The 23,401-nt window shown below is 40.9% G+C and overlaps 1 protein-coding gene across 4 annotated transcripts in view; it reads left to right on the forward strand.

Annotated features, from left to right (window-relative positions):
* The window catches only part of magi3a (membrane associated guanylate kinase, WW and PDZ domain containing 3a), a 153,757-nt gene that overhangs the window by 83,662 nt on the left and 46,694 nt on the right, over nucleotides 1–23,401 (forward strand). For all 4 annotated transcript variants that reach the window (XM_015342712.2, XM_015342711.2, XM_015342709.2 and 1 more), the window contains exons 3-4: nucleotides 8,945–9,061; nucleotides 17,819–17,938. In XM_015342712.2, the coding sequence (XP_015198198.2) occupies nucleotides 8,945–9,061; nucleotides 17,819–17,938 (237 nt within the window). The remainder of the gene's footprint in view (nucleotides 1–8,944; nucleotides 9,062–17,818; nucleotides 17,939–23,401) is intronic.

Here is a 23,401-nt window from a genome sequence, read left to right on the forward strand (position 1 = left end):
GCAGACGGCCTTGCCACACTGCATCCTCTGTTGCACTGGCGCCCGTGTCTGCTGAGGCATCACTAGCTCAGGGCTTAAGAGATAAAATCTTTCAGGGAGAAGGCAGCGCTGCTTATCTTCCAGAGCTATTAAGACAAATTGATAATCTTTGTTTCCTCTGCAAATTGCGCTTTAGAATATTTATATATCTTTTCCTGATTTTTTTTTTTCCCTCCCAAGATAACTCTTTTGAAATTGACACGTTATGAAATTCTCCAAGCTGTTGAATTGCCGTTGTTATGCATCAGCTCTTCTAACTCTGCTTGAAGTATTGTTGGTTATATTGCTCCTGACAGCTAGGATTATTACAATTATGGAACATTAGCAATGCAGCGTTGGGCCAGCTCGCTGTTATCATCCTGGAAAACACTCATTGACATGTGGACGTTTGGACTACAGTTATCCTTGTGCTCAGTGGTTCAACATGCACCTCTCTAGCTCGGAGTCTAATTAGAACAACTCTCTACCCCTTTAGGAGAAAATGGAAAAAAAATGCAAATCTGTGACTTACAGCTCCGTTTCATAATTTGTTTTACAATCCTGTTTAAATTTTGGGAAGCGGTGTGCTTTGATGCATGGTTTATGAAGACAGGTTTATGAAGTTATTAAGTGTGTCCATTTTTAGGCCTGTATGCCAAACGTTTTAGACTCTAAGGGACTTAAACTGTGCCTTGACTGCAAGAGAAGACCTCTTGGTTTGGTGAGAACTCAGCTCTAAAGAGCCCCTGCAGAATAGAGTACTTACAGATCCAGGGGCAAAATATCCTCAGAGTGCTGATCCTTGTTCGGGTTTGCAGAAAGTCCTTTCTCCTGCTTTGTCTGAGTGAGTGACAGCACAGAAGTGACGCAGACAGAGAACAAATGAGGTCTCTCATCAGAAATGCTGCTCGGTCTGCCGTACTTTGAGATGGATTTGATTATGCGCAGCTCATTCAAAAATGCACCCCAGAGAGATGAAAGTAAAGACGCTGGAATACCTTGAGTAGCCTTTCATATGTGTTAACCTATACTGCTTTGAGGGTTAAAAAGGTATTATTCTCAGTTTGTAATACGTTCTTCGGACAGGAAATTTCAAGGTATTTTCTCCTGAGTTGATAGATTTGTCGCTTGCTGAAAGGATTAAGGAGAGAATTGCCTTGTGTTCCTTGCTTTCAAGATCAAACCCTGTTCCTCAGATCGTGCGGAAACTCTTTCTTCCTGACCTTCTGTCCACAGAGAAATTCTCCTCTCTTGTTTAGAGTGAAATGCATTGAAGGATAGCCATCTATGCTTATGCCAGGCAGGAACTATAAAAAGGAACAAGTAATAGGTTTATTCCATGCTGAAAAAAAGAAGAAAGAGAACACAACGTTTTGGCCGTGGAGCCTTCTTCAGGTGTGAGCCTGAAGAAGGCTCACACCTGAAGAAGGCTCCACGGCCGAAACGTTGTGTTCTCTTTCTTCTTTTTTTCAGCATGGAATAAACCTATTACTTGTTCCTTTGCAGCCTACGCATGCTGACGCAGCTACCCACCTGAACAGGAACTATAAAAATACCACTTGTTAGCCTGTGAAGAACATTTTTGCGATGCCTGGTGGGGATTAAGAATTGTAATCATTTGAGGTTTGCACTTTTTATGACCTGTGTCCTTGAGCCAACCTTGTAGAGAGTCCTGCCACATTAAAACAAGCAGCAAACAAAAAGACTTGAATACAGCTGTGTGCTGTAGCTTGGCTTTGTACATAATGCAGGGCCTGACACCGACGCTCATGCTTAAGACTGATTTGTGCTATGGGACTGTTGTGGAGAAACTGTAAGATTTCATTATCAGGTGGGGGTGGTTGTTGTTGCAGTATGCTACGCATCCGGCTTTGATCAAATGTCTTTTCCAGAAAAAAATGCATATTTATAAAGTTTTTCTTCTACAAAATATATGCTTTGAATTTCAAACTGTACTCGATTAGATCTAACAGCGCTGAAGTGACACGTTCCATAAATGTCTAGCTCCACCATTATAAAAAGATAATTTTAAAGGCAAAAGAAGTGCTCAGCCTGCTTCTGGCACCGGGTGTGCCGTGTGTGGCTTGTGCTCCTTGTCCATCTCCGCTTTCACAGCGTTTCACCCTGTTTACTGCTGTGGGCATGGAGGGGTGTGAGGAGTCAGAGTGCAGTTCAGTGAAGGTCTGAAATGAGTTTCGTTGTGACTAAAATGGACATTTCCAAGAAAACTGGAAGAAGACCCACACAAAGTGTATTTTCCACAGTGCCCTGAATCGCAACAGTGTTACAGAGGGTTTTTTAGTCTGGGTATTGCCATATTCACTCATTGTCTTTACTGCGAATGAGTTTTTGAGTGACCATTACCAAAATGCCTCTACTTATGGCACAGTGGCTATTCACACATTGGTGGTGGTGGAGGGGAGTCCCCATTACCTGTAAAGCGCTTTGAGTGGAGTGTCCAGAAAAGCGCTATATAAGTGTAAGCAATTATTAATTATTATTATTCCTGATAATGTTATGCCCATCTTTCAGCTGAAATTGTCACGCACAGCAGCAGGTGTCTGTTAATAATTCACTCAAGCCAGCTCAGGAGTCAGACATCTACGGGCGAGCTGGAGAGATGAGCACCCCTGAGAAGGTGACTTTTAATGGGGCAGGATTCTGCAGGTAATGCAGCACATACAGTAGGAGCAGTATGGCAGTAGTTAAGGCTTTTTTTTGTGCAAACCGATAAATGTAATACAGGCCTAATGAAACGGAAGGTGCAGTGTGAAGTGTCTCTTTTATCTTGTTGCGCTCTATTAAACATTGAGGGCTGGAGTTTCAAGGCAGAGGAGGAGGCGGATTACTCTGGAAGATTTCTCCTCTGCTCTCCGCCATTGTTTTGTTCTTTTTTTGTGTGTGTTTCTGATCCTATTTTTTTTTTCCGAAAGAACAGAAGTGAAATCCATAAATAATTGAAAGGGAACCTGGGGATTGGTTGGTGTTGTGATGTGGTGGGGAGTGTAGCCTCCTCCATCCTGCAGCCTCATTTACAGGGCTGCTTCCGTTTTTTCTGCATCTGCGCTTCAGCTCCCAGTAGGAACCCTGGCTCTCGGTTGTGTGATTTAGATTGGAGCCATAAGGAGGTGTACATGCAGTTGGATTGCACAGGTGAGAAGAAAGGCAACACACAGGACTTCTGCTTTCCCTTGTGGAGCTGTTTTTCTTTCATTTTGTAATCACGCAGAGTAATCAAAGCTGTAACCCAGGGGCCGATAATTCTTCTCTCAGATCAGTTGCAGTCCATCAGCTTTTAGATTAAGGCTGGCGAGCAGGAAGGTTCTTATTCTACTGAGGAACACGTCTGTGGAAGAGGGCTATAGGTGTGATTGGTGATTTATTTCTGAAGTTCTTGTTTCGGTCTCACTTGTAAGGTGGTTTACCTCAGCCAGGGCAGATATTCATTCATTTACATTACCCTCTTTTTCATTCAAGTTGCCCAGCTAATTGATATACTGCAGTGGGGAATGTGGTATGCTCCTTCAGTGTTATTGCTAAAGGCTTTTACTGGAGACCCTTTCTGAAAGTTACGTTTGGTACAAGTGGGCGGACGTTGGGTGTTGGGAGTTTAAATTATTGTTCAATAAGCACAGCGAAAGGCAATTTCCACCTTAATTGTAACCCTATATTATTAGTTTTCCTAATGGTGCAGAAACTCCCAGCATATCACGGAATTCCCATGGAAAAATCTCCTTCATCACTCCTGGAGAGTTCAGTCTCTAGTTTGGGCTAAATACCATTCATAATGAATAATGTCCTTTTCAACTCTAATGGTTTACACACTCGATTAACAAGAACACACTGTGGTGCCATTTCAATACAGCCACCCCTTTCCACATTCTGTTCCCTTCTTCACTTTGCATTAAGGAATGTCAGAGGTGCTTTCTGTTTAGGGTTGATATTTTCAAATATTGCTCCCGAAATGAGCTAATTGGTGGATGTTTATTTGGCAAAGAACAAGGACATTTTGCAGAATCTACTTTAACAACCGTTGTGTCATTGGAAGAAAGGGCCGGGACACGTCAGACCTGTGTGATAAAAGCTCAGGTTTGCATGCAGAAACCAAAGATGAAGAGAATCACTTTGTTTGTTTTGTTTTTTTACAGTCAAATCTGAACCACAGAGAGCTGCCATCTGTCACTCTGTCTGGCGGAAGGCGGTCTCTGATGCAATTTTTATTCTTTTCCTCGCGAATCTGCAAGTGCCGTCTTCCACAGGAGCTGCTCAACTGCTGGGATCGCTGGGGTTTTTTTTTAACAAACGCCACAAGGCACAGTGTGGGGATGGTGTCTGTCCACACAACAGAGGGGAAATCGGAATGTAAAAAAAAAATTACAAAATGGAGGAAGTTATCGATCGTCGCTTTTTTTTTCCTGTCTTTGATTCAAAGCCCTTATCCACTTGTCCTTCAGACGCATGGATGTTTCACTTGTTCCTCACTCTGCCATCTTGTTGAAATGGGATTCCCAGGGATTCTGTAAGAAATGGCTTGATGAGATTCTTGGATCAAAGAGTCATCCTCGATGTTAAGAACGCATGCAAGCAAATAAATAAAATAAATAAATCCATAAATAGGCCAGCTGCCTAACAGGACACAAGCCGTACAAGGAAGATTTTGAGGAGTCTGCAACATCTCAGATCTCCACACTGCTCCATATCCAGGGGTTAACGTCGTACCTCTTCACTCTTCAGGCTTCACTCTGAATCTGATTCTCTGAACTTCGTCACAGTATCAATCGAAACAGAGCTGTTAAATAGTTCTTTTTCTGCCTCGAGCATGAAAAAGGACTTTTTTGCCCTTTGAAATGAATCTTTGTGGAGATCCTTGTGTCAGCTTCTAGTCTGAGGAGATGGTGCTTATCTTCGTAGTGACTGTAAAATGATTGATAACTTAATGGGGTTTGATGGGGGTTTTGATACTATAGAAGCAAAGTAACACTATTTTAATGATCCTTATTGCTATAGTCTATTCTTCACTCGTTTTAAATAGACTTTGTGAACATGATGGTTCTTTAATTAAATTTTCAATCTAACATTAAGTCCTGCTATACAACGGTAGTGAAACGTCGCTTTCCCCCCTCTCTTGGGGAAAGATGGGATCTTTCTGCGTCTCCAGTGTGGTCCCAGTGACTCTGGGGCTAGCTGCGTCTGTCAGCTCAGTTCCCATTCCACCACAACCAATAATGAGATGAAAATTAAAGTGCAAATTAGTCCTAGGTGTTGAACCACCCAGACAATCTGATAATTAGAAAGCTGGTGTGAGAAAACAGTCACATGGTGAAAACTGAAGGCACTGTAGTGACAGTTTCACCTTTTGTTTGACTGGTTCATTAAGACAATTACAACAATATTGTAACAATTACATTTAGAGCTGAAGTGAAAAATCAAAAGCCTAGAGTTGCTGATGTAAGTATTGACACTATCAAAAATCCAATTAAATTAAGTGCAATACATTTCAAGTTGTGCCTTTCCTAATTACAGTGCTCTAGAACTACAGTATAGGTGTGAATACTTGTCTCCAGCTCTATAAGATTGTAAGATATGTTTATCTTATAATTCAGTCTGTTCAATATGATTGCACAAGGTTACTTTAAGAGTGACAGATGAGGAGGGGAGAAATCTATCTTAAAGCTCAAAGTTGATAAAGGGATTTGGCATGTTGGACATCTTTTTCAGTCATCTGTAAGAAGTGCTAGGGCCAAAAGTGAGAAGGCAAAAGTGCTGGTTGGGCGCAGTTTAAAGGTGCACAACCCACGAGTGACCTTAATTTACATGTCCCCGAATCTGTCCATAAGATGACATCAGTGCTGCACATCCTTATCAAAGCAGGAGACCTAATCAAAGCATCCCATCACTGAAGACCCTTTTTTTTAAAAGCGTTTTACAGACATAACGCCAGAAATAGCTTCACAAGATTTTCCCGTGAGCAGAGCCGCTTGAAGTGGGCCCCGGCTCTATTTCAGAATTGTTGTCCTGAAGTTTTAAGATTTAAGAAAAAGAAAATCTGGTTTTACTGACTTCTGTTTTTTGCTGCCAGCCACAGTCTCAGGGGTTGTGTGTGCTTGTGAGATTTTGCTAGATCTGACGAATGGACGGGGCCTTGTTCTGACAGGCTGGCCTTTCAGCACAGGACAGTCGTAGGTGTGCAAGAGCTGCCTTTTCATTTTCTGTGGCTGCAGATGAAGTCTGTTTCCAGCTGCTCACTTTGTTCCTCCAGCCTCATAACTGTTTAAGCAGATGGGAATTAGTGTAAATTCAGTGGTCCTGGGCGAGATGTTTATTTAACTGAACAGGGATGCGCTTCTCAGTCCTCCCCAGGGGGAAAGCTGGCAGTGAATTCCTCTTCTGTACCGTTATTTGCACCGAAATGCAATGCAAAGGCTTTTATATTATTGATGGGGAAAACCAAAGCAGCGAAACCCATTTGGATGAACTTTTGCTCCGAAAGAATGCCTCAATCTGAGGGATTGAGAGGAAGGGAGGGGTGGCTGGGCATGATTAGGAACCTTGTGTAATCTCAGATTTGCTTTTTTTTTCTGGATGCCACTGGGATTTTACTTAGTGGATAGGATGTACTTTTGCACGCGAGAGAGGAAAAAGAAAAGAAAAAGGGGGTAGAGAAGAGAATGGTATAATGCCTGTCGCTTCCTTGTGCGGAGGGTCGTTGTACTGTTAAAGGATGTTCATTTTTACAGCTCACTGCACCCCAGCAAAAATGCTCATGGAGATGACAGGGTACAATAGATTGTATTGTAACTCCCTCTGACGAAAGGCTTCAGTTATACAATGCCTGGGGTTATTTCTGTGAGATACAGAATGTGGTTAGTGAGCGATACTGCAGCCTCACTAACAGCACCTGACATGGGGGTCACAGAGGCCGTGCTGTGAGGAGGAGTGAAGTGGAGTGGGTTTGGGTGTGGAGTGGAGGGTTGTCTGCAGTCTTACAGAAGAAAAATATCAATTAGTGCCTTTTATTGTCAGGTTCAATCCCTTCCGGGGCTTCTCGTCTGGGAAGGGCCCGTGGAAATGTAACCAAATGCAGATTCCCAGGGAGTCTACGGGGAACGGGTCTAATGTATTTGCATAATGTGGGAAAGTAGAAGTAACAAAAGAGATTTTAAATTACATTCATAGGTTGACTATGTTTACAACTGCCCCACAGGCTTTGTGCCAATACTTACGCACTGATCTCAGGTCCGGAAAGCCAGCCTATATCATCAGATATTTCATGATGCTTTGTGGGTGTCTTTGCTGTTTGACCTCAGGTTGGAGCCCAGGCAGACGCCAGACCTCCTACATTTTAATGGAGTGGTTGGATGGATGAGATTCTTGAATCAATTAGTCACTAAATACCATCACGTATTATCTAGTTTTATCTAGCTGTAGATGGGCTGAATGGCTCCACTCTCATCTATTTGTAAACGGTCTTATTCCAATTATTTTTCAGTGTTCTTTCACTCTACAAATTCTTCTTTTGTTCTGTTATCTTTTTTTTTGCCTCAGAAATGATGTTTTGTGTCAAAATGTCACAACAAAATGTTGTGCTGTCTTTCTTTCCACCTGGCAGTAGAGAACAGGAAGGAGTAGCAACAGTTTGCTTCCACCTGACTGCAGTTGGCCTTTGAACAGGGCTACAAGCTTAATGAAAGAAGCATTTGGTCTCGCCAGAGCAGTCTGCTACATCCCTGGGCTCATCTGTAGCTCTGTGGGGAAGCAATTGATTCAGGCATTTTCCTCTTTCTGCAAGGAGGAAATTAAAGTTACAAGATAAGTGTTGAACCTGCTAAGACACTGTGTTTTTGTATATTAACGAGTTTTAATTTTAAAATAATAGAATAGGAAATATGTGGATTCTAAAAAAACCTCAGATATTTGCTTCTTGGGTTATGTTTCAGGTTGTCCATCTGTGATGCTTGCTATTAAACTTTCCAGATTTGTAGATCTCCACACGCCATAGAAAGATTATTTCACACCGTAGTTTCCATCCGAACTTGCATGTTGAAGGCTGGGGCAGTGAAGGCGTGAAATGCTTTTGATGGAAGAAAATTGAGGCTGTTCATTTAATTACAGCTATGCCTCAATCAGATGTAACACAGTATGACGTTTAACCAGCTTAATGTAACAGCTGGTAGTTTTGAAATAATACATGTATATCCTAACCTTGCGTTTGGCATTGTCTCAAAGCCTGCCTCCCTCTGAGATAAGTACGACACACAAGATATCAGCACTAAAAATATTACCAGCTGGAGACAAATCAGATTGTAGGAGGATTTTTTTTTAAAGTTGTGAAAGGAATCTTGGCTCTGTGCTCATCTTCCTGTGTGGAGCACAGTCTCTTTTTTGTCTTTTACAGTCATCATGGCCCCTTTTTTACACGAGGTTAGCTCAACTAAAATGATATTTTTTGTATCAGGCTTTCCCGTCAGTGTAGGCTAATTGTCATTTTCAATTACGACCACCCTGCACTGCACTGCACCTTGATGTCAAATGGTTCAGCTGCAATGATGCTGAAGCAGGTGGTAACTGAGACTTGAGTGACAGCTGATTCCTTATATATTCCACCCATAGGGGGAGCACATGAGCAGTGTTGAGAAACATGCATGCACAGTGTGGTTTGGCTGTTTTTCCTCACTCAAGCGCTGCTTAATGAATCTCCTTTATTAATTAATTAGACAACTTGAACTCTTCTCTCTGGGTCTCCAAAATGGCTTAAAGGTAACTGGAGTCAATCTTCTCCCTTTAATCAACCACAGAGGATATTTTAATAATGTCCTTTTGAGCAACTCGATCAATGACATTGATTTAGCAGCGCACATGGGAATGGGAACCAGAATGAGCCTGTAGCCCTCTCCCCTCAAGTGAAGGTGCTTGTCTGTCTCCACAGGGAAGGTGCTGAACACCGACCTGCGCCATTACCTCAGCCTCCAGTTCCAGAAGGGCTCCCTGGACCACAAGCTGCAGCAGGTGATCAGGGACAACCTCTACTTACGGACCATCCCCTGTGAGTACTGCCCACCGCCGCATCCTGCAGTCCTCTGCCATCGTATATACCATCATGTATCAGAAGGCTCTCTCCCACGCAGGAATATCCAATAACATAATGGGTTAGCCCACTTTCCCCACAGGCTGTCCACCCCCAGGCTTAACTGTCAGCTCCCTGCCTCAGTGTCAGCATCCTGCCATGATTCCGAATCCTTCTTTGCCTGTGCTTGGAGTTGTGCGACTGAGGTGGCGTGTCTGTCGCCTCTGTACATAGTAATGTGTCAGGGCTCTCTGAACTGTACTGCATGAGCAGAAAAGGAGCTTTTCATGTGCACCATCCATGGTGGGAGGTAATGGGAGAAATGCTGTACATAGGCAACTTTCTGCAGGGGTGTATCTTCATTGTTTTCTCCCCTGTAGTACACTTTGGTCTGTTTCACTTTTACCTAAGCTAAATTCTGACCTACATCTGGTATATACTGAAAGTATTCTACACATTCTGTTCTATACTGTACCCTGATCACCTACAGTATGTAACTGTTACACTTTCCTATACTAGAGTGCCGAGCTCTGCATTCTGTGAGTGTTACTCGGCCTCACTCCATGAAGACCTCTGTAAGGCTGAGGACTTGTATATAGAAAGAAAAATAAAAACCTGTGGCACCCTGAGGAAGTATCAAAATAAGTGGATCAAATATCTGTGGCATTCAGCAGGGCCAGTTTATTCTAGCAATTAAATCTAAACAGGGTCAACTGGACAGGACAAATTGGTTACCTTTTATAATGAATTACGTCTATATTTTCACATGGAAATTGATCAGTTTCAAAGTTCAGAAGTACTAGATTAAAATAAATCAAATTAAAAAAGTAAATAACATTTCAAATACTATCCACTTGTATTTAATCATTCTTGCAGTGCCAAGACCATACCGTTAACACAAAAAATGGACGGCATACTGTATGGCCCATCATCAAAGTGCAAGTATTTTTGTTTCAAGAAGAATTGGTTTCCATGAAAACAAAAACAGCGGTCTGCCAGCCCTGGACATCTCAGTGATGTCAATTTCAATCAGTTTATAAACCATGAATAATAAATCATGAGCCATATTTGCTAAAATGCTGATAACTTTCCTGAAATCTGTCACCCTGAACTCTTATAGACACAAAGCTTAAATAACAAGATAACTAAACTGGCCTTGGTCTGCAGGCTGTATCACAGCAAATTGGTATTAACGCTTTGAAGGTGTATGAAAAGTGAGCAATTCACACTGACACTGCACCATATATTAAAGATGCCGCTGGCACAAGTATAGGGCAGTTGGGATAATTAAGTATTATTGGGAAACAAATACAAACAAATCAATAACAGAAATCACTACACCTACCAATGCATATGTAATTCACTTCTTGCTGGACAATTCACTGTGGATTTTGAAAATGCCAAGGATTAATGGTCTTAATTTCACAACTCTTAATGAGCCTCTTCAGATAAAGGGCTGCTCTGTCAGTCACTCTCTCCCTCAGAGTCACGTCGGTCAAGTGAAGAATTCTCCTCATTTCTTGCCTTTTTTCTTTTGTTTTTGCTCCAGTGAACAGATTCCTTTTGACAAGGGCATACTGTTCTTAATTTATCTCTAGATCCATAAGTTTCAGATATGCCAGCCAGCCCAGGGGAGCCAGCATTATGTTGCTGTATCTTTTTGTTTAATTGCAAGGCTCATCCAGCCAGCATAATTTCCAGCACGTTTCGTAGAATAGTAATCAACCTGCTTGCAAAAAGTTCATAATTGCTTTTCGTGATCATTAGATTTGAATGCTGTAACAGTCACAATTTAAAAGAAGTAAAAATCCTTTAATACGATCCATGGTAATTACCAAGATGTGCTTATTGCAAAGTGTGATTTGCACCATTTAGCTAGTAATTACCTGATATTTCACAATTTACCACTGCATAATCTCAAATTGCTTAAAGATAATGATTTCCATTTTTTCAGAGAGTTTCTTATTTTTAGCTTTCTTTTCCCAGGCAAGCTGCTTATTTACTATTGTTCACTTTAGAAAATGGAGTCATATTGTCTAAATAATTGTAATAAAGTATAATGAAGAGTTTTTATCACGTGATGTGTTGAATTTTGTGGGAGCCTGTGCTGTTAATTGAGGTTGAGTTTAAAACTAGAACCTTTACTGCAGATTTGTTTTACTTTGACCAGCTGTCGAGGCCTAAAGTGCACACAAATCTTTATAATAACACATGATAAACAGTACACTCACTGGTTACAAATATTCACCAAATGATGTGTTGGACCTCTGTAAGCAGCAACAACAGTTTCAATAGCATGTCTTTCAAAAGGTTTTGAAACTTCTGCAGCCCAGTTTCATTTCATTCTTCCATCAGAATGGCCTTCAAGTGAGGTTATGATGGAAGACACCATTGTATGAGAGTGAATTCCACAGGCCCAGCTTCCAGAAAGATGTTTTGGCCAAGGAGGTGATGGGAGTCTATCTTGTTGCTCCTTAAACCAGCCATCCATTGCAAGTCATTTCCTTTACAAGGGGGTTTGTAATGTTTTGGCCGGTGAATGTATAACTGGAGAAGTTCTTCCCTTGTGGCTAGTCAGAGTCCAGGATGTGTGGTCTCTTTGTGTTTTCAGGAGTATTACTGCTAGATAAGGGCTGCCTAACAATCACACCCTTCCTTTCAGTGGAGGGCAGTCGAATCTGAAGATCTCACAGCATTAGCAAGAGAAGTAGCCACATATTTGACAATTATAGTGTCAGAATTTGTCTTCAGTGTGTTCAATAGAACGGCAAAGTATTACAAGATGTAGTGCATTACTCTGAAAGGTGCTCAGTGTGTTCCTTCTTGATGATACGAGTCCTGAAATTAAGGCAGGTCTTGGTTTGTCAGGAGAAATTGGTGCCTGCAGTAGAAAGAGACGCGTCATCCTGGGCATGCCTTTGCAGCACTGTGATCTGTTTACATTTCCTGGGGTCTGTCCAATAAGCTCACAAAAACGTTTCTTAAAAATACGGTTTTACATACATTTAAAAGACCTCGGGCATTCTTCAGTCTTAGAAATACACCAGCACCAGTTTCTGGATAATTCAGACTTTCAAAAGGTGTGGCTTCAGCACTGGATTGTCATCTACTGCTTTTGACCAGGGTGTGGCACTGTTCCCAGTATCATTCCAGGGTATAAAACAGGATCAGGATATTTTAACTTTTGTTTTAGTAGTATAGTATGTATTTAATTTGAAATATTCCAAATTCCACTTTTCTAATGTGTTTAGGTCTTTTATAAGTTTTGAGGAAGCCAAATCACGTTGTGACTATTAATGAACTCTGATGTCTTTGTCACTGCATGCTTAAGCAGTTCTGAACTCTTCACTTAAGATACGTTTCATGCTTTTCATTTGAAAGTGCCTAGCTGATGGTTTTCAGTAGTAATTAGCATCTTTGATCGGTTTGCCAGATATTTGTGAAATGACTGTCATACATTTTTTTCTTTTTCGAAACACTGCTTTTTCTATCACTAATAACCACAAACTAACCCGTTTTGAGTACGTCTTCCTGGTAAATTCATCCGTAAACACTCAAGCAGACAGTGTGCAAAGTTTCAAAGTTCAAAGCCACATTAATTAATATTTGATATTAAAAATCCATGCTGATATTTTAATGTAAAGGTCAGTTTGATTTTTTGTTAAAAATGCTAATTTGTGATTTTTTGCTGATTGTGGGGTTTTATGATTACCTTTTACAAAAGGCAGTCATAAGGTTTTGTATTTTTAGGACTTTCATTGTTTCATTATGTTCCGGAACAAAAGTAGTTTTAGGCGGAAGCTAGCTTTCATTTTTGTGTTTATTTTTTTACTCCACTTAAAAATGTCTCTGCTGTTGCCCTCTGTGACAGTCATGAGTGTGTAAACTGTAATCATCCACATGATTTTCATCTCCACTGCGCAGCAGCAGTGGGGATCCGGTGAAAGTCCGGAATAATGACGGGGAGTGAAACACTCAGCTTTGTCCTTGATAGGCTATAGCTAGAGGACGTCCCAGCAGGGCTCACAGGACCCAGTGCACACATCATCCCTCTGATTTATTCCTGCCATATAAGGACAAAGACCAGAGTTTGCAAATCTCTGCTTATGTTATTTATGAAGCACACATTTCATATGGCATCATCGGAGAGGATTATTGTGTGCACTGTTGGGAAGAAGAAATCTCTGGGAGACTTGGAGATGCAGCATTTTAATATTATTACTGTAGTGAGCTTCAAAAAATCTTATAACCTTATAACTGCAACAGAGTAACAAAGTAATCAGGAAAATGAAAATGTTTTTGTAGCAGGTATACTGATGTGTTGTTAAACAGATTAAACATAGTTATTCTGTTTTAACACATCAGCAATCGATGACTTTCCATTTAAGCTCTTTAAATCAACAGTTCTCAGTCCTGATCCTGGAGTACCCCAATGTTTGCTGATTTTTGCTCCAGCTGAGCTCTTAATCACTGGTAACAAGAGCTGAAGAACCCATAATGATGACTGTGGAGCTGGACATCAGAAGTTTTGTGCATCCAAATAACCTTGGAATCTTAATCTCATTTGCTGGGCAGTAAATTACCTTTAATCTCTTTATTGTAATGATCAAGGCCTTGTTCTGGGACACTAATGAAATCACATTAGGCTTCTTGGTAGATAGTATCTGTTTTGTGGAATTCTGCCCCATTCCTTTCAAATAGCCTGGACAAGCATGTGCCTGTTCACTGGACTCTGTGCTGTAGATACTGTGGTGTATTAGCTCATCCCACAAATGTTCAATGTGGCTCAGGTCTGGTGAGTGGCGAATCCAAGGCATACAGTCACTGCTGCATTCTCATCTCACAAGAAGGTCATTGTTTCATAAGCAGCCTGCAGAAAGGGCTCAAGTGATTGCCAGAAATTGATCAATGCAGCACCATGTGGTTCATGTTGCCATCAATCACTACAAGACGAGTTCTGGAGTGACTAAGCGCTCCTGTCCAGATCATCGCACTTAGATGATGATGTGTCATGACTTCTAGTGTCTTAGATCATGGCCTGTCACTGATAGAATGTGTTTGCCTGTTGCATCTTTCCAGGCTGGGAATTGCTGACTGTGAATGCCCTAGCAACAGAGTGCTTAGTCTAGTGTTCTACAGTACATACTTAGAGCACAAAGGCAGTACTATCATGATTAGTAGGACATATCGGTTCCTTTCTGTACATTTTCTTTCTTTATTTTCACCATGTGTTGTTTAACAGGTCAAATCACCTCATCACCTGTACCCAATGGACTGTCTCACTAATGAGGTGATTTATTGCTTATACAGTTAGTCGAATACATCACAGTCTGTCATGAAGGATTTTTGTCAGATCATCAAAATGATGCCAAAGCTATCTCATCAGTATTCAAAATCCATAAGTGGGTACTTTATTTCTCTAAAGTATATTTGCATAAATAGTGATCGGTTTCTTTTGATGTTTAGTACTTTTTTGTTTGGCTTAGGCTTGCACCAAATCAAAATGTGGACTCACTCTACAAATGTGAAGTACAAACCCTTTGCCTGATAGCAGATTTCTTTTTGGTAGAAAGAAGAGAAGCCTCCAGCACACAAAAAAGCATTCTCAAACACTGGGTTTACAGTTTGTGATCAGTGGGTGGCTTAAAGCTAAGAATTTGTTTCTCGGCTTAGGCTGAAGGGGACAGGTGGTTCTAGTTGAGTTTTTTGTAACATCTTGGACTCTTTGCTCACTTCAGACACAAATGACCTCATTGTTCTCAGATTGTACACATTGTTTCTTGAATGGAGGTTGAAAAGACGGGATAACTGTAACCTCTTTGACTTTTGCAAACATGCTCAGCTGTTCTCACTCTCGTCGCCTTCCAGTGCAGTTGGATGGTGATCTTGTGCTCCGTGGGTGTTCCATATTTCCTTTTCCGTGAATGTGCTGCTTATGTGATCCTGACACTCAGCCAGCCAAACTGCTTTTCCCTTGTTATTGCCCTGTAGAGTCAATTTGCTGTTCAATGGCTCTAGATTTTTACAGTAGGGGAAAAAAAACTGTTACTCTTGTTTTCTTTGTTGCAAACTTTATTTTATATAGGGCCTCTAAAAATGGCTTTTCCAAGTGCAAGTTACAGAAAGGAAAAAGCACACAATGAGATGCGATGTCAGAATCAAAGTTTGGATACAGTAGGAAAGCATAGGGGCCGATGCAGAACCAATTAAATAAACGCCCTTCTAAAGAATGTTTTGAGTATTGATTGGAAAGAGCTCCGGGAGGTGACTCTGATATTCTTGGGAATTCCAGAGCTTTGGGGTACAGCAAGAGAAGGCCCTGTCACCCATATTATGTAGATGGGCTGGAGGTACAGACAGGAAACCAGAATTAGACAGTGACACAATTAGACACCGAAGGTTGTGAGGTGGGGAGTAGGAGGAAATTAGGTCAGATAGATATTGAGGTGTCAAGCCATGTAGAGTAGGATGGGATAGGAGGAATATGATCACTTGCACAAGACTTGGTCGGGATTCTGGCTAAAAAAATTCTGGATATACTGAAGTTTCTTCAGTCTGCTCCAGAAACAACAAAACACCTTTACCTTCATTTTGGAAAATAAAACAATCCCAACATGGACGCACTAAAAACAAGATCTGAATCAAGATGTTATTAATAACTCCTGTGTGAAACAGTACTGCTTTACTTCTTTTTGAAAATGTATCCAGTGGCTCTGTAGGTCAAAGCACTTTTGTTTCACTGGCCAATTTATAGGGTCTGTTTGCCTAATGCAAGGTCCTGATCCTGGAGCTCCAGCATGTCTGCAGACTTTCTATGATTCTTTAAAGTGGCAACACTGAAAGAGTTGGAAGAAGCCATCAGTGGCCCAGTTAAGATTATTCAGGTTGTTTAGAGCCTAGCTGGACTGAGAACCTTTTGATACACTTGCCCTCCATGATCAGGATTGTGGACACCTGGACTAATGAGATATTAAGTGAGGGACGTGCTAAAAGTCAAAATTCTAAGATTTTCTCCGGTATAAACCGAGCAGCCAGACAAGCAGTATTTCTAAAGGAGTCAAATAATTTTGCTAAATAAAGTGCCTTCTAAACAACTTGCTTGTTGTTCTCAAGATGCTGGCTTTGTCTTTATTTTCTGCAAGCGTATTATATTGCATACATTGCAAATTATCAGCCACAAAATTAATACAAATTATTAGTAGCTAGAATACCTGATGCCTAACTCCTATGGTGGGTCCTGCAATCATGGATGTTGTAACTCGTGAGTAACACACTTTACTAATTGCTCACATAATTGCTCTACCAAACTGTATGGTTGGGCACCAGTCAACGGGGGTAACCCTGCTGTGAGTCACTTTAAGTCCTCATAATTGTACAGAAACTGGGTTAAACTCTGGTTTGATGAGCCTCAATCCTGAGCAAAGACTATGGCAGATTTACAGTCATTTACAGTTCAACTAGTTGTTACCGGGGCTGTTTACTTTGTTTCACATGGTTCATACCAAGCTTTTAAAATAGAGCTATATGGTTTCCTATTCTGTGGCCATGCCTTGCTATATTCTGCCATTTAAATTGAGCAGAGCTCAGCAAATCTGTGAAGGGATTATGTAAAGTCTGAAGTTAAAGCTTGCAGAAGGACAGCAATGGGTTACAAGGAGTCACGGATCACAAATACTCTTTACTGAGTTCTGCTTTCCTCTGTGAGTCAGATAAAGCTCTCAGGGCAGGCGGCTGGATTACTGCTGAACAGGAGACGGGCAGAATTTCAAGATACAAAACCTCTATTACGTTTTATTATCAGAAAGCCACTTATTCCCGATAAGAGTCATGGCAACCCAGAGTCTCAGGATCTCAGGATCATTGGGCACACATGCAAAATTTAGAGCTTCCAAGCAACCAGCATGTGTTTGTGAGGCAGAATGAAACCATTTTATCATGTTGTCCTTAAACACGTACAATCACAGGCAGAAGTATTAGCACCATTTATTTGCCACAGTGTTATGCGAAGTGTTGCTAAAAACTGTTTAATCTGAATCATTAATCTGAACTTTTCTCATTCATCAGTGACATCTTTTTTATTTCAAGTTTATTGAAAACAGATTCATCCGAGCAAGGAGAATTGCAGCCATCTATTGAGAAAACAAATTGAGTGACATTTTTTTCTAATGAATGGTGCCCCATCTTTTGTCTACACAGTATATCCATTTCTAAATCTGAAGTTGTTAAAATAGTTGGGGGAGGGGATAGTTTTAAAGATGCACATCATCACCTAGAATGTGTGCGAAAAAGACAAAATAAAACTTTGGTTTGCGGAAGAGAAGAATTAACCCAGGTCAGTTGGTTATTAAGGAAAACAATTATAACCTTGAGCAGTAACCCATGACTGGATGTTATGAATGCTCACCAATCACAAGGTAATTGCAGAAATCTCTGTTAACTGGAAACAACCCCAAACAATCAGCAGTTATTGTTTGAACTGTTTTTTTATGTTATACAAAGAAAGACCTTGGAGCAGAAGAACAATGGACGCCTAATAATGTCTGTGATGCTATCTGTGGCAACAAGGAATGGATTGTGTTCGACGGGGCAGAAACTTCAGCTCTTTCTCTTTCCCTGGTGATGGCCAGCAGGAGTTGGCACGCAGTCAGGGACGAGAGTGGCCTTCCTTTTTGGGTGTTTTTTTTCTCTCCTGCTTGTTTCATTCCTTGTTTGTATCTTTTTTTTTTCCTCTGTCAGGCACCACAAGACAGCCCCGGGAAGGGGAGGTCCCTGGCGTGGATTATAACTTCATAAGCGTCGGCGAGTTTCGTATCCTGGAAGACAGTGGACTGCTCCTGGAGAGCGGCACCTACGATGGTATGATGGATGGTTTGGGGGCTGGGGAAAGTGAGAGAGCCAGACAGAAGGATTGTGCTGCTGTTTGTCCCCTTCATACACCTCAGAAGAGCTGCGTGATGGCTTGGCATCTGTCAACCACTGCTGTCGACTGTCTGTCCTTTCAGTGGAAAAAAAAAGTTGCTAGCACAATGTTAATGGTATCCTGCTGGGTTTAGTTGACTTAAGTCCTTGTATTGTTCTGTGAAGAGAGCTCCATCAGTGGAACCAAGTTAAAATCAATCTCAGCAAAAAAGTGATTTCACAGTGACTGGCTTTTATGAGGCGGCTGCCAGTTACCTTGACTAATTCCTGCGGATTCCTGTGCAGGTAGGAGCTGGCAGGCGCTCGGAGTAATTTTGCTTAGAAAGGCAATTTCCTTCTTTTCCATTGTACTGCAAGGCACGTTGTTCATTATGACCCGAGACTATGCAAACAAGAAGAAGGCAGACTTTAATTAAACTTTTGTGTTATTAATGATGTAATTCCCAGGGACCTTCAGGCAGTTTGTGTGCTACATCTGGTTACAATATGTTACTTAATCCACCAGGTGCTCTTAAAACAGTAATGTTGGGAAAATCAGTTTGGCAAGGTGTCTCACTCAGTTTCAGTGAGTTTGACGGAGGACAGGTGTCAATTAAAGGATTCCCCTGGGACCACATGTGATCCTAAGAAGCGAGTGTATAGCCCTTCTGCTCCAGACCAACATGAAGATCATTATGATTTCTTCATTAATGAATTGTATATATCATGGATTTCCAGTCCCTCCAGCTCCTCCAAAGGTCCTTATTTCAGATATCTTTCCCTTTAATTTCTTTAAATCAGTGATTTTCAGTCCTGGTCCTGGAGTACCCAATTGTTTGCTGATTTATATTCCAACTGGGCTCTATCACTGGTACTGGTACAGATTGAAGAACCTGTAATGTGAACTGTGGAACAGAATGCATAATTACATTTTGTGCATCTTTATTTAAGCAGGTGATAACCTTGGAATCTTAATCTTATTTTCTGGGGCAGCAAAGGACCTCCAGTCTTTGTATTGTTGGTATCAAGTTCTTTATTGGGACACTAACGAAATCACATTGTTTTCACAAGTGGAGGCATGTTTATGCATTTGCTTGCAGTTGTCTAAATTGCAATTTTGGCCTTGTGCCTTTCAGAGATTGCACCTGTTTTCTTCCTGGCAGGTTCCGCGATCTTGATTTTTACTCAATAAGACCTGTGCCACGTTTGTGATTACACTGAGTCTCAGCAGACCAGTGCCCTTGATTGTGATGAAGAGTGCCTCCTCCTTTCTGGGGTACGGATCAATAAAGAGAAAATAAATTCAAATACACGCATTCCTTTTACTTGAAAAACACTTAAGGAGGGTCAGTGTTGTGATGGCTTATTGGAACAGCCGGAGGAATATGTCTTTGAGCTGAATCTATGCAGAAGATAACCAAACAACTGAGACTTTATAAACACTGCTTTAATTACAGAGCAAGGCAAGTGGCTGATGGAACCACTGATCGAGACTGAGTTATTGTGAGCTGTCTGTGACAGGCATCACTACTGCCATGTTAAAGTAAGCAGCCCTGACAGAGAAAAAGCCTGTGATGCATAAAAGAGAGGGGGCACAAACACAGAAGCACCTAATACTGTAGCTTGGTCTGTGTTCATAAAGGGTGAACTGCACACTGGCCAGATATTTCTACCACAGGTATTATTTTACAGTCTGGACAATTGTATTATCGTGGGGTTCTCATTTTAACATAATGGGGTATCCCCTAAATCTTTTTGTTTGGGGGCCTTCACTGGGTTACCGCTTGAATCACTGGCAAAAATAGTGTGGCAAACACTTGTATTTAATGAAAAGGCCTGCAGTCTGGAACTCAAAGACGGTTGCTGGAAAAATAAGATTTTTCTGTATTTCCACTGCCAGTTCCTGCCCCTGTTTTTGGGGAGTCTGAACCCAGAACTCTGCCATAAATGTACTGTATGAAAAATAAAACAAAACAAAACAAAGCGGGCTCAGCCAAGAGCAGAACTGCAAGTGACCGCATTAGTTAACAAAATGGTAAAGACGTTTCTGTCGCCAAGCTGATGCAGGGACTGAGCCTGGACTAATCGATCCAAGTGCCCCAGTGCTGTGGTAAACAAACTTCAAAAAATGAGGTGGGTCCAGGGGGTGACAACTGCAACAAAGAAATATGCACCGTTAGGAGACTTGTTTCGGCCTGTGTTAAGAAAGTAGTTGAATAGATGCATATTAAAATGAATGGTTTCAAGATTCCAAAATTCAAGATTCATGACATATTAAAATGAACACCTCCTTCACATATATCATTATAGTCTAGCTTTCATGAGAACGTAAGACATAAATAAGCCACCCAGTCCATCAGTGCTCAACATTTTCCTGTGCTCTGGCTGTATCCATCACAACCTCAGGCCTGGGTGTGAATCTTCCCAGCTTCTCTGCCTTCACTATGTGTTAAATAGTTTCCCAGTTACGTCCCCATTATCCTGCTCATTGATTTATAACTTGTAACCTCTGTAGGGATCTACCGTACATATTTGCTTTCAGTGTTTAAAGACCCCAGTAAGATCCCCTCGCTCAAAGACAGAAGAGAACATTTTCCTCTGGCCTATTTTCATAACTCATTCCCTCAAGCCCTGAAATACGTTTTGTTCATTTTCTCTGGTCTTTCTCCAGTGTTTCCCAATCCCTATTTTAAAGAGGTAAGCAGTACTTTATACACTGGAGATATGCTTTAACTAATGCATTGCACATTTTCAACATACCCTCCCTTGATATTTTTCCTTTTGATTGTTTTTTTTTGTGTTGCACGGGTCCCAAGAGGGATAAATATAATGCAACCTCTAGGCCTTTTTCACACTGTGAAATTTCTAATTTTACACCTCTTTTGGTGTAAGCATGTCCATTCTAATCTATATAGAAAACTTTACATTTACTAACACCATTTGATTTCACTTCCCATCTGTCTTTTCCCTTCTAAAGCCTATCCAAACATTCCTACAGCTAAGAAAATGTTTGTAAGCCCTTTTGAATCATCTATATTCTTGCATTAATTGCTCCTAAAATGTGATCTGATCTTCATATCAGTCATAACGATAAACACACACAACCCGACTTAACAAAACACCAACAATTGTTCTTTCTTCTTGTCTATGTTGAACACATTGTTTATAATTCACAGTCTATGCTGGAAACAGAATGTGAACCTCTAGGATCCTGAACTCTATTAAAGGGGGTAATTGGTGTCAGACGTTCCAATCAATGAGATGACATTCAGATGGAAGTTTGATGCACTCCCTTATAAACCCCCCCACAATGTTTGGTTACCAACAGAATCTACTCTTCACAACACAGAGATTTCAGAGGAGCTCAGAAGAAGAGTTGTTGATGTTCATAAGGCTGGAAAGGCCTCTTTCAATCACCAGTCGGGCAGATAGTGTATAGATGGAAGGCATTCAGTACCATTGCTACTCTCCCTAGGCGTGGTCATCCAATAAAGACAATTGAGCCGTCCAGTGGTTAAGGAGGTGACAAAGAACCCTACTGTAGTGTCTCTTGCACTGGCACTGGTTAATGGCTGTGTTCATGAGTCCACAATAAGAAAAACACTGAACAAGAGTGGTGTGAATGGGGGAATACCACAGAGGAAACTGCTGCTCTCCAAAAAAAACAACATTGATGCTCATCTCAAGTTTGCCAAAGACCACCTGGATTTTTCACAAAGCTACTGGAACAATGTTCTATGGACCGATGAAAAGGAAGTGGAACTTTTCGCAATAAATGCGCAACTTTGTTTGGAGGAAAAAAAACCTCATCTCGCTGTGAAGCATGGTGGAGGGAGCAGGGGCTGCTTTGCTCTGCCTCAGGGCCTGTCCAGCTTGCACTCGTTTAGGGAACAATTAATTCCAAATTGTAACAGCAGATTCTCCTGGAGAATGTCAAGGTATCCATCCATGCTCTGAAGCTCAATAGAAGGAGATTATGGACCAGACGGACTCCTACCACTCTTTCCAATAGAATAGCTGGAACAAAGGAAGTTTTGCATTTTGGAGTTGCCTAGTCAGAATCCTGTCTTTACTTCAGTTGAAATGCTGTGGTATGACCTGAAGCAAGCCATTCATGCAAGACATCCCAAAATGCTTTTTAGAGATTGCACCTGTTTTCATGCCTGGCAGGTTCCGAGATCTTGATTTTTACTCAATAAGACCTGTTCCACATTTGTGATTACACTGAGTCTCAGCAGACCAGTGCCCTTGATTGTGACAGAGTTCCTCCTCATTTCTGGCCTGCTGATCAATAAAGAGAGAAGAAATATCATCAATGAAAAACATTTAAAAAATGAATTGAAACAGTTCTGTAAAGAGGAATGGGACAAAATACCTCCAAACCCATGTGCAGGACTCATTATTATCTCCAGGAGTCATTTGGTTGAGGTCATTGCTGCTAAATGAGGTTACTAAATCTAAAGGTTCACATACTTTATTTTTCCACCATTGGCAATTAAATGTTCAAGCAGTATATTCATTATAGGAATGAAAAAGTACAGTTGTTTGTGTGTTGTTTGTTTAATCAGATTGTGTTTATTATTATGACAGAAATGAAAATCAGCTGACATTTTAGGAGCAATTACTGCAGGAATACAGACAATTCCAAAGGATTCACAAATTGGTTCTCGCCACTGTATTTTGACTTATAGTACAGTACCTATGATTGTTGGCAATTCCAGAGCCATATACTGTATGTATATATGAAAAAAAGCAGCTATACCAGCATGCAGGCTTTCAGGATACCACAACACATATTGCCTAATGGAGATGCTTCCCTTCATGCTATTAGCTTCTCTGTTTTGAATGCATCTGCATGTTGCACCATTAATTCCAGCAGCTTTAACTTGAAGAATAAGCTTCTCGTCAGGAATATAGTTGAGTAGTAGCTGAAGCAGTAAAAGTATTTGTGCTTTTTTCAGTGTTTTTACACAGCTGCTTTTGTTAAGCAAGTAAAACCCATCCAGACCATCCTCAATTACAGCATTTCTGTACAAATTGGACTTTAGCTTGCCCTAATAGTAGCGTATAGAAGTTTACACAATATGCATGTTAAGTTACCTCATTCAGTACATTCCTCTTTTTGTAGCAGTGGGTGTAACAGTGACACGTTCATTAGTGTAGACATCAATGAAGTAGTTATTGAGCACATTTGCAATGTCCTTTTCAATGTACTCTTTTGCCCCTAAAATTGTTAATGCATTTTACCTACTCCTTAATCTTTTTCCCACTAAAAGACAGAATAAAAGCATTTATTTTCAGCAATAGCACATTTTCTAGCTTCCTTTTTTGTTCTTATTTTCCTTTTCACAACAGATGGCATATTATGTATGATTTTCTCTTTTATTGACTTCCAAGTTAGTTCATGTCAGTTCCACAGTT

Source organism: Lepisosteus oculatus, chromosome 5 (assembly GCF_040954835.1).
Source record: "Lepisosteus oculatus isolate fLepOcu1 chromosome 5, fLepOcu1.hap2, whole genome shotgun sequence".
In the NCBI taxonomy this organism is placed as follows: Eukaryota; Metazoa; Chordata; class Actinopteri; order Semionotiformes; family Lepisosteidae; genus Lepisosteus; species Lepisosteus oculatus.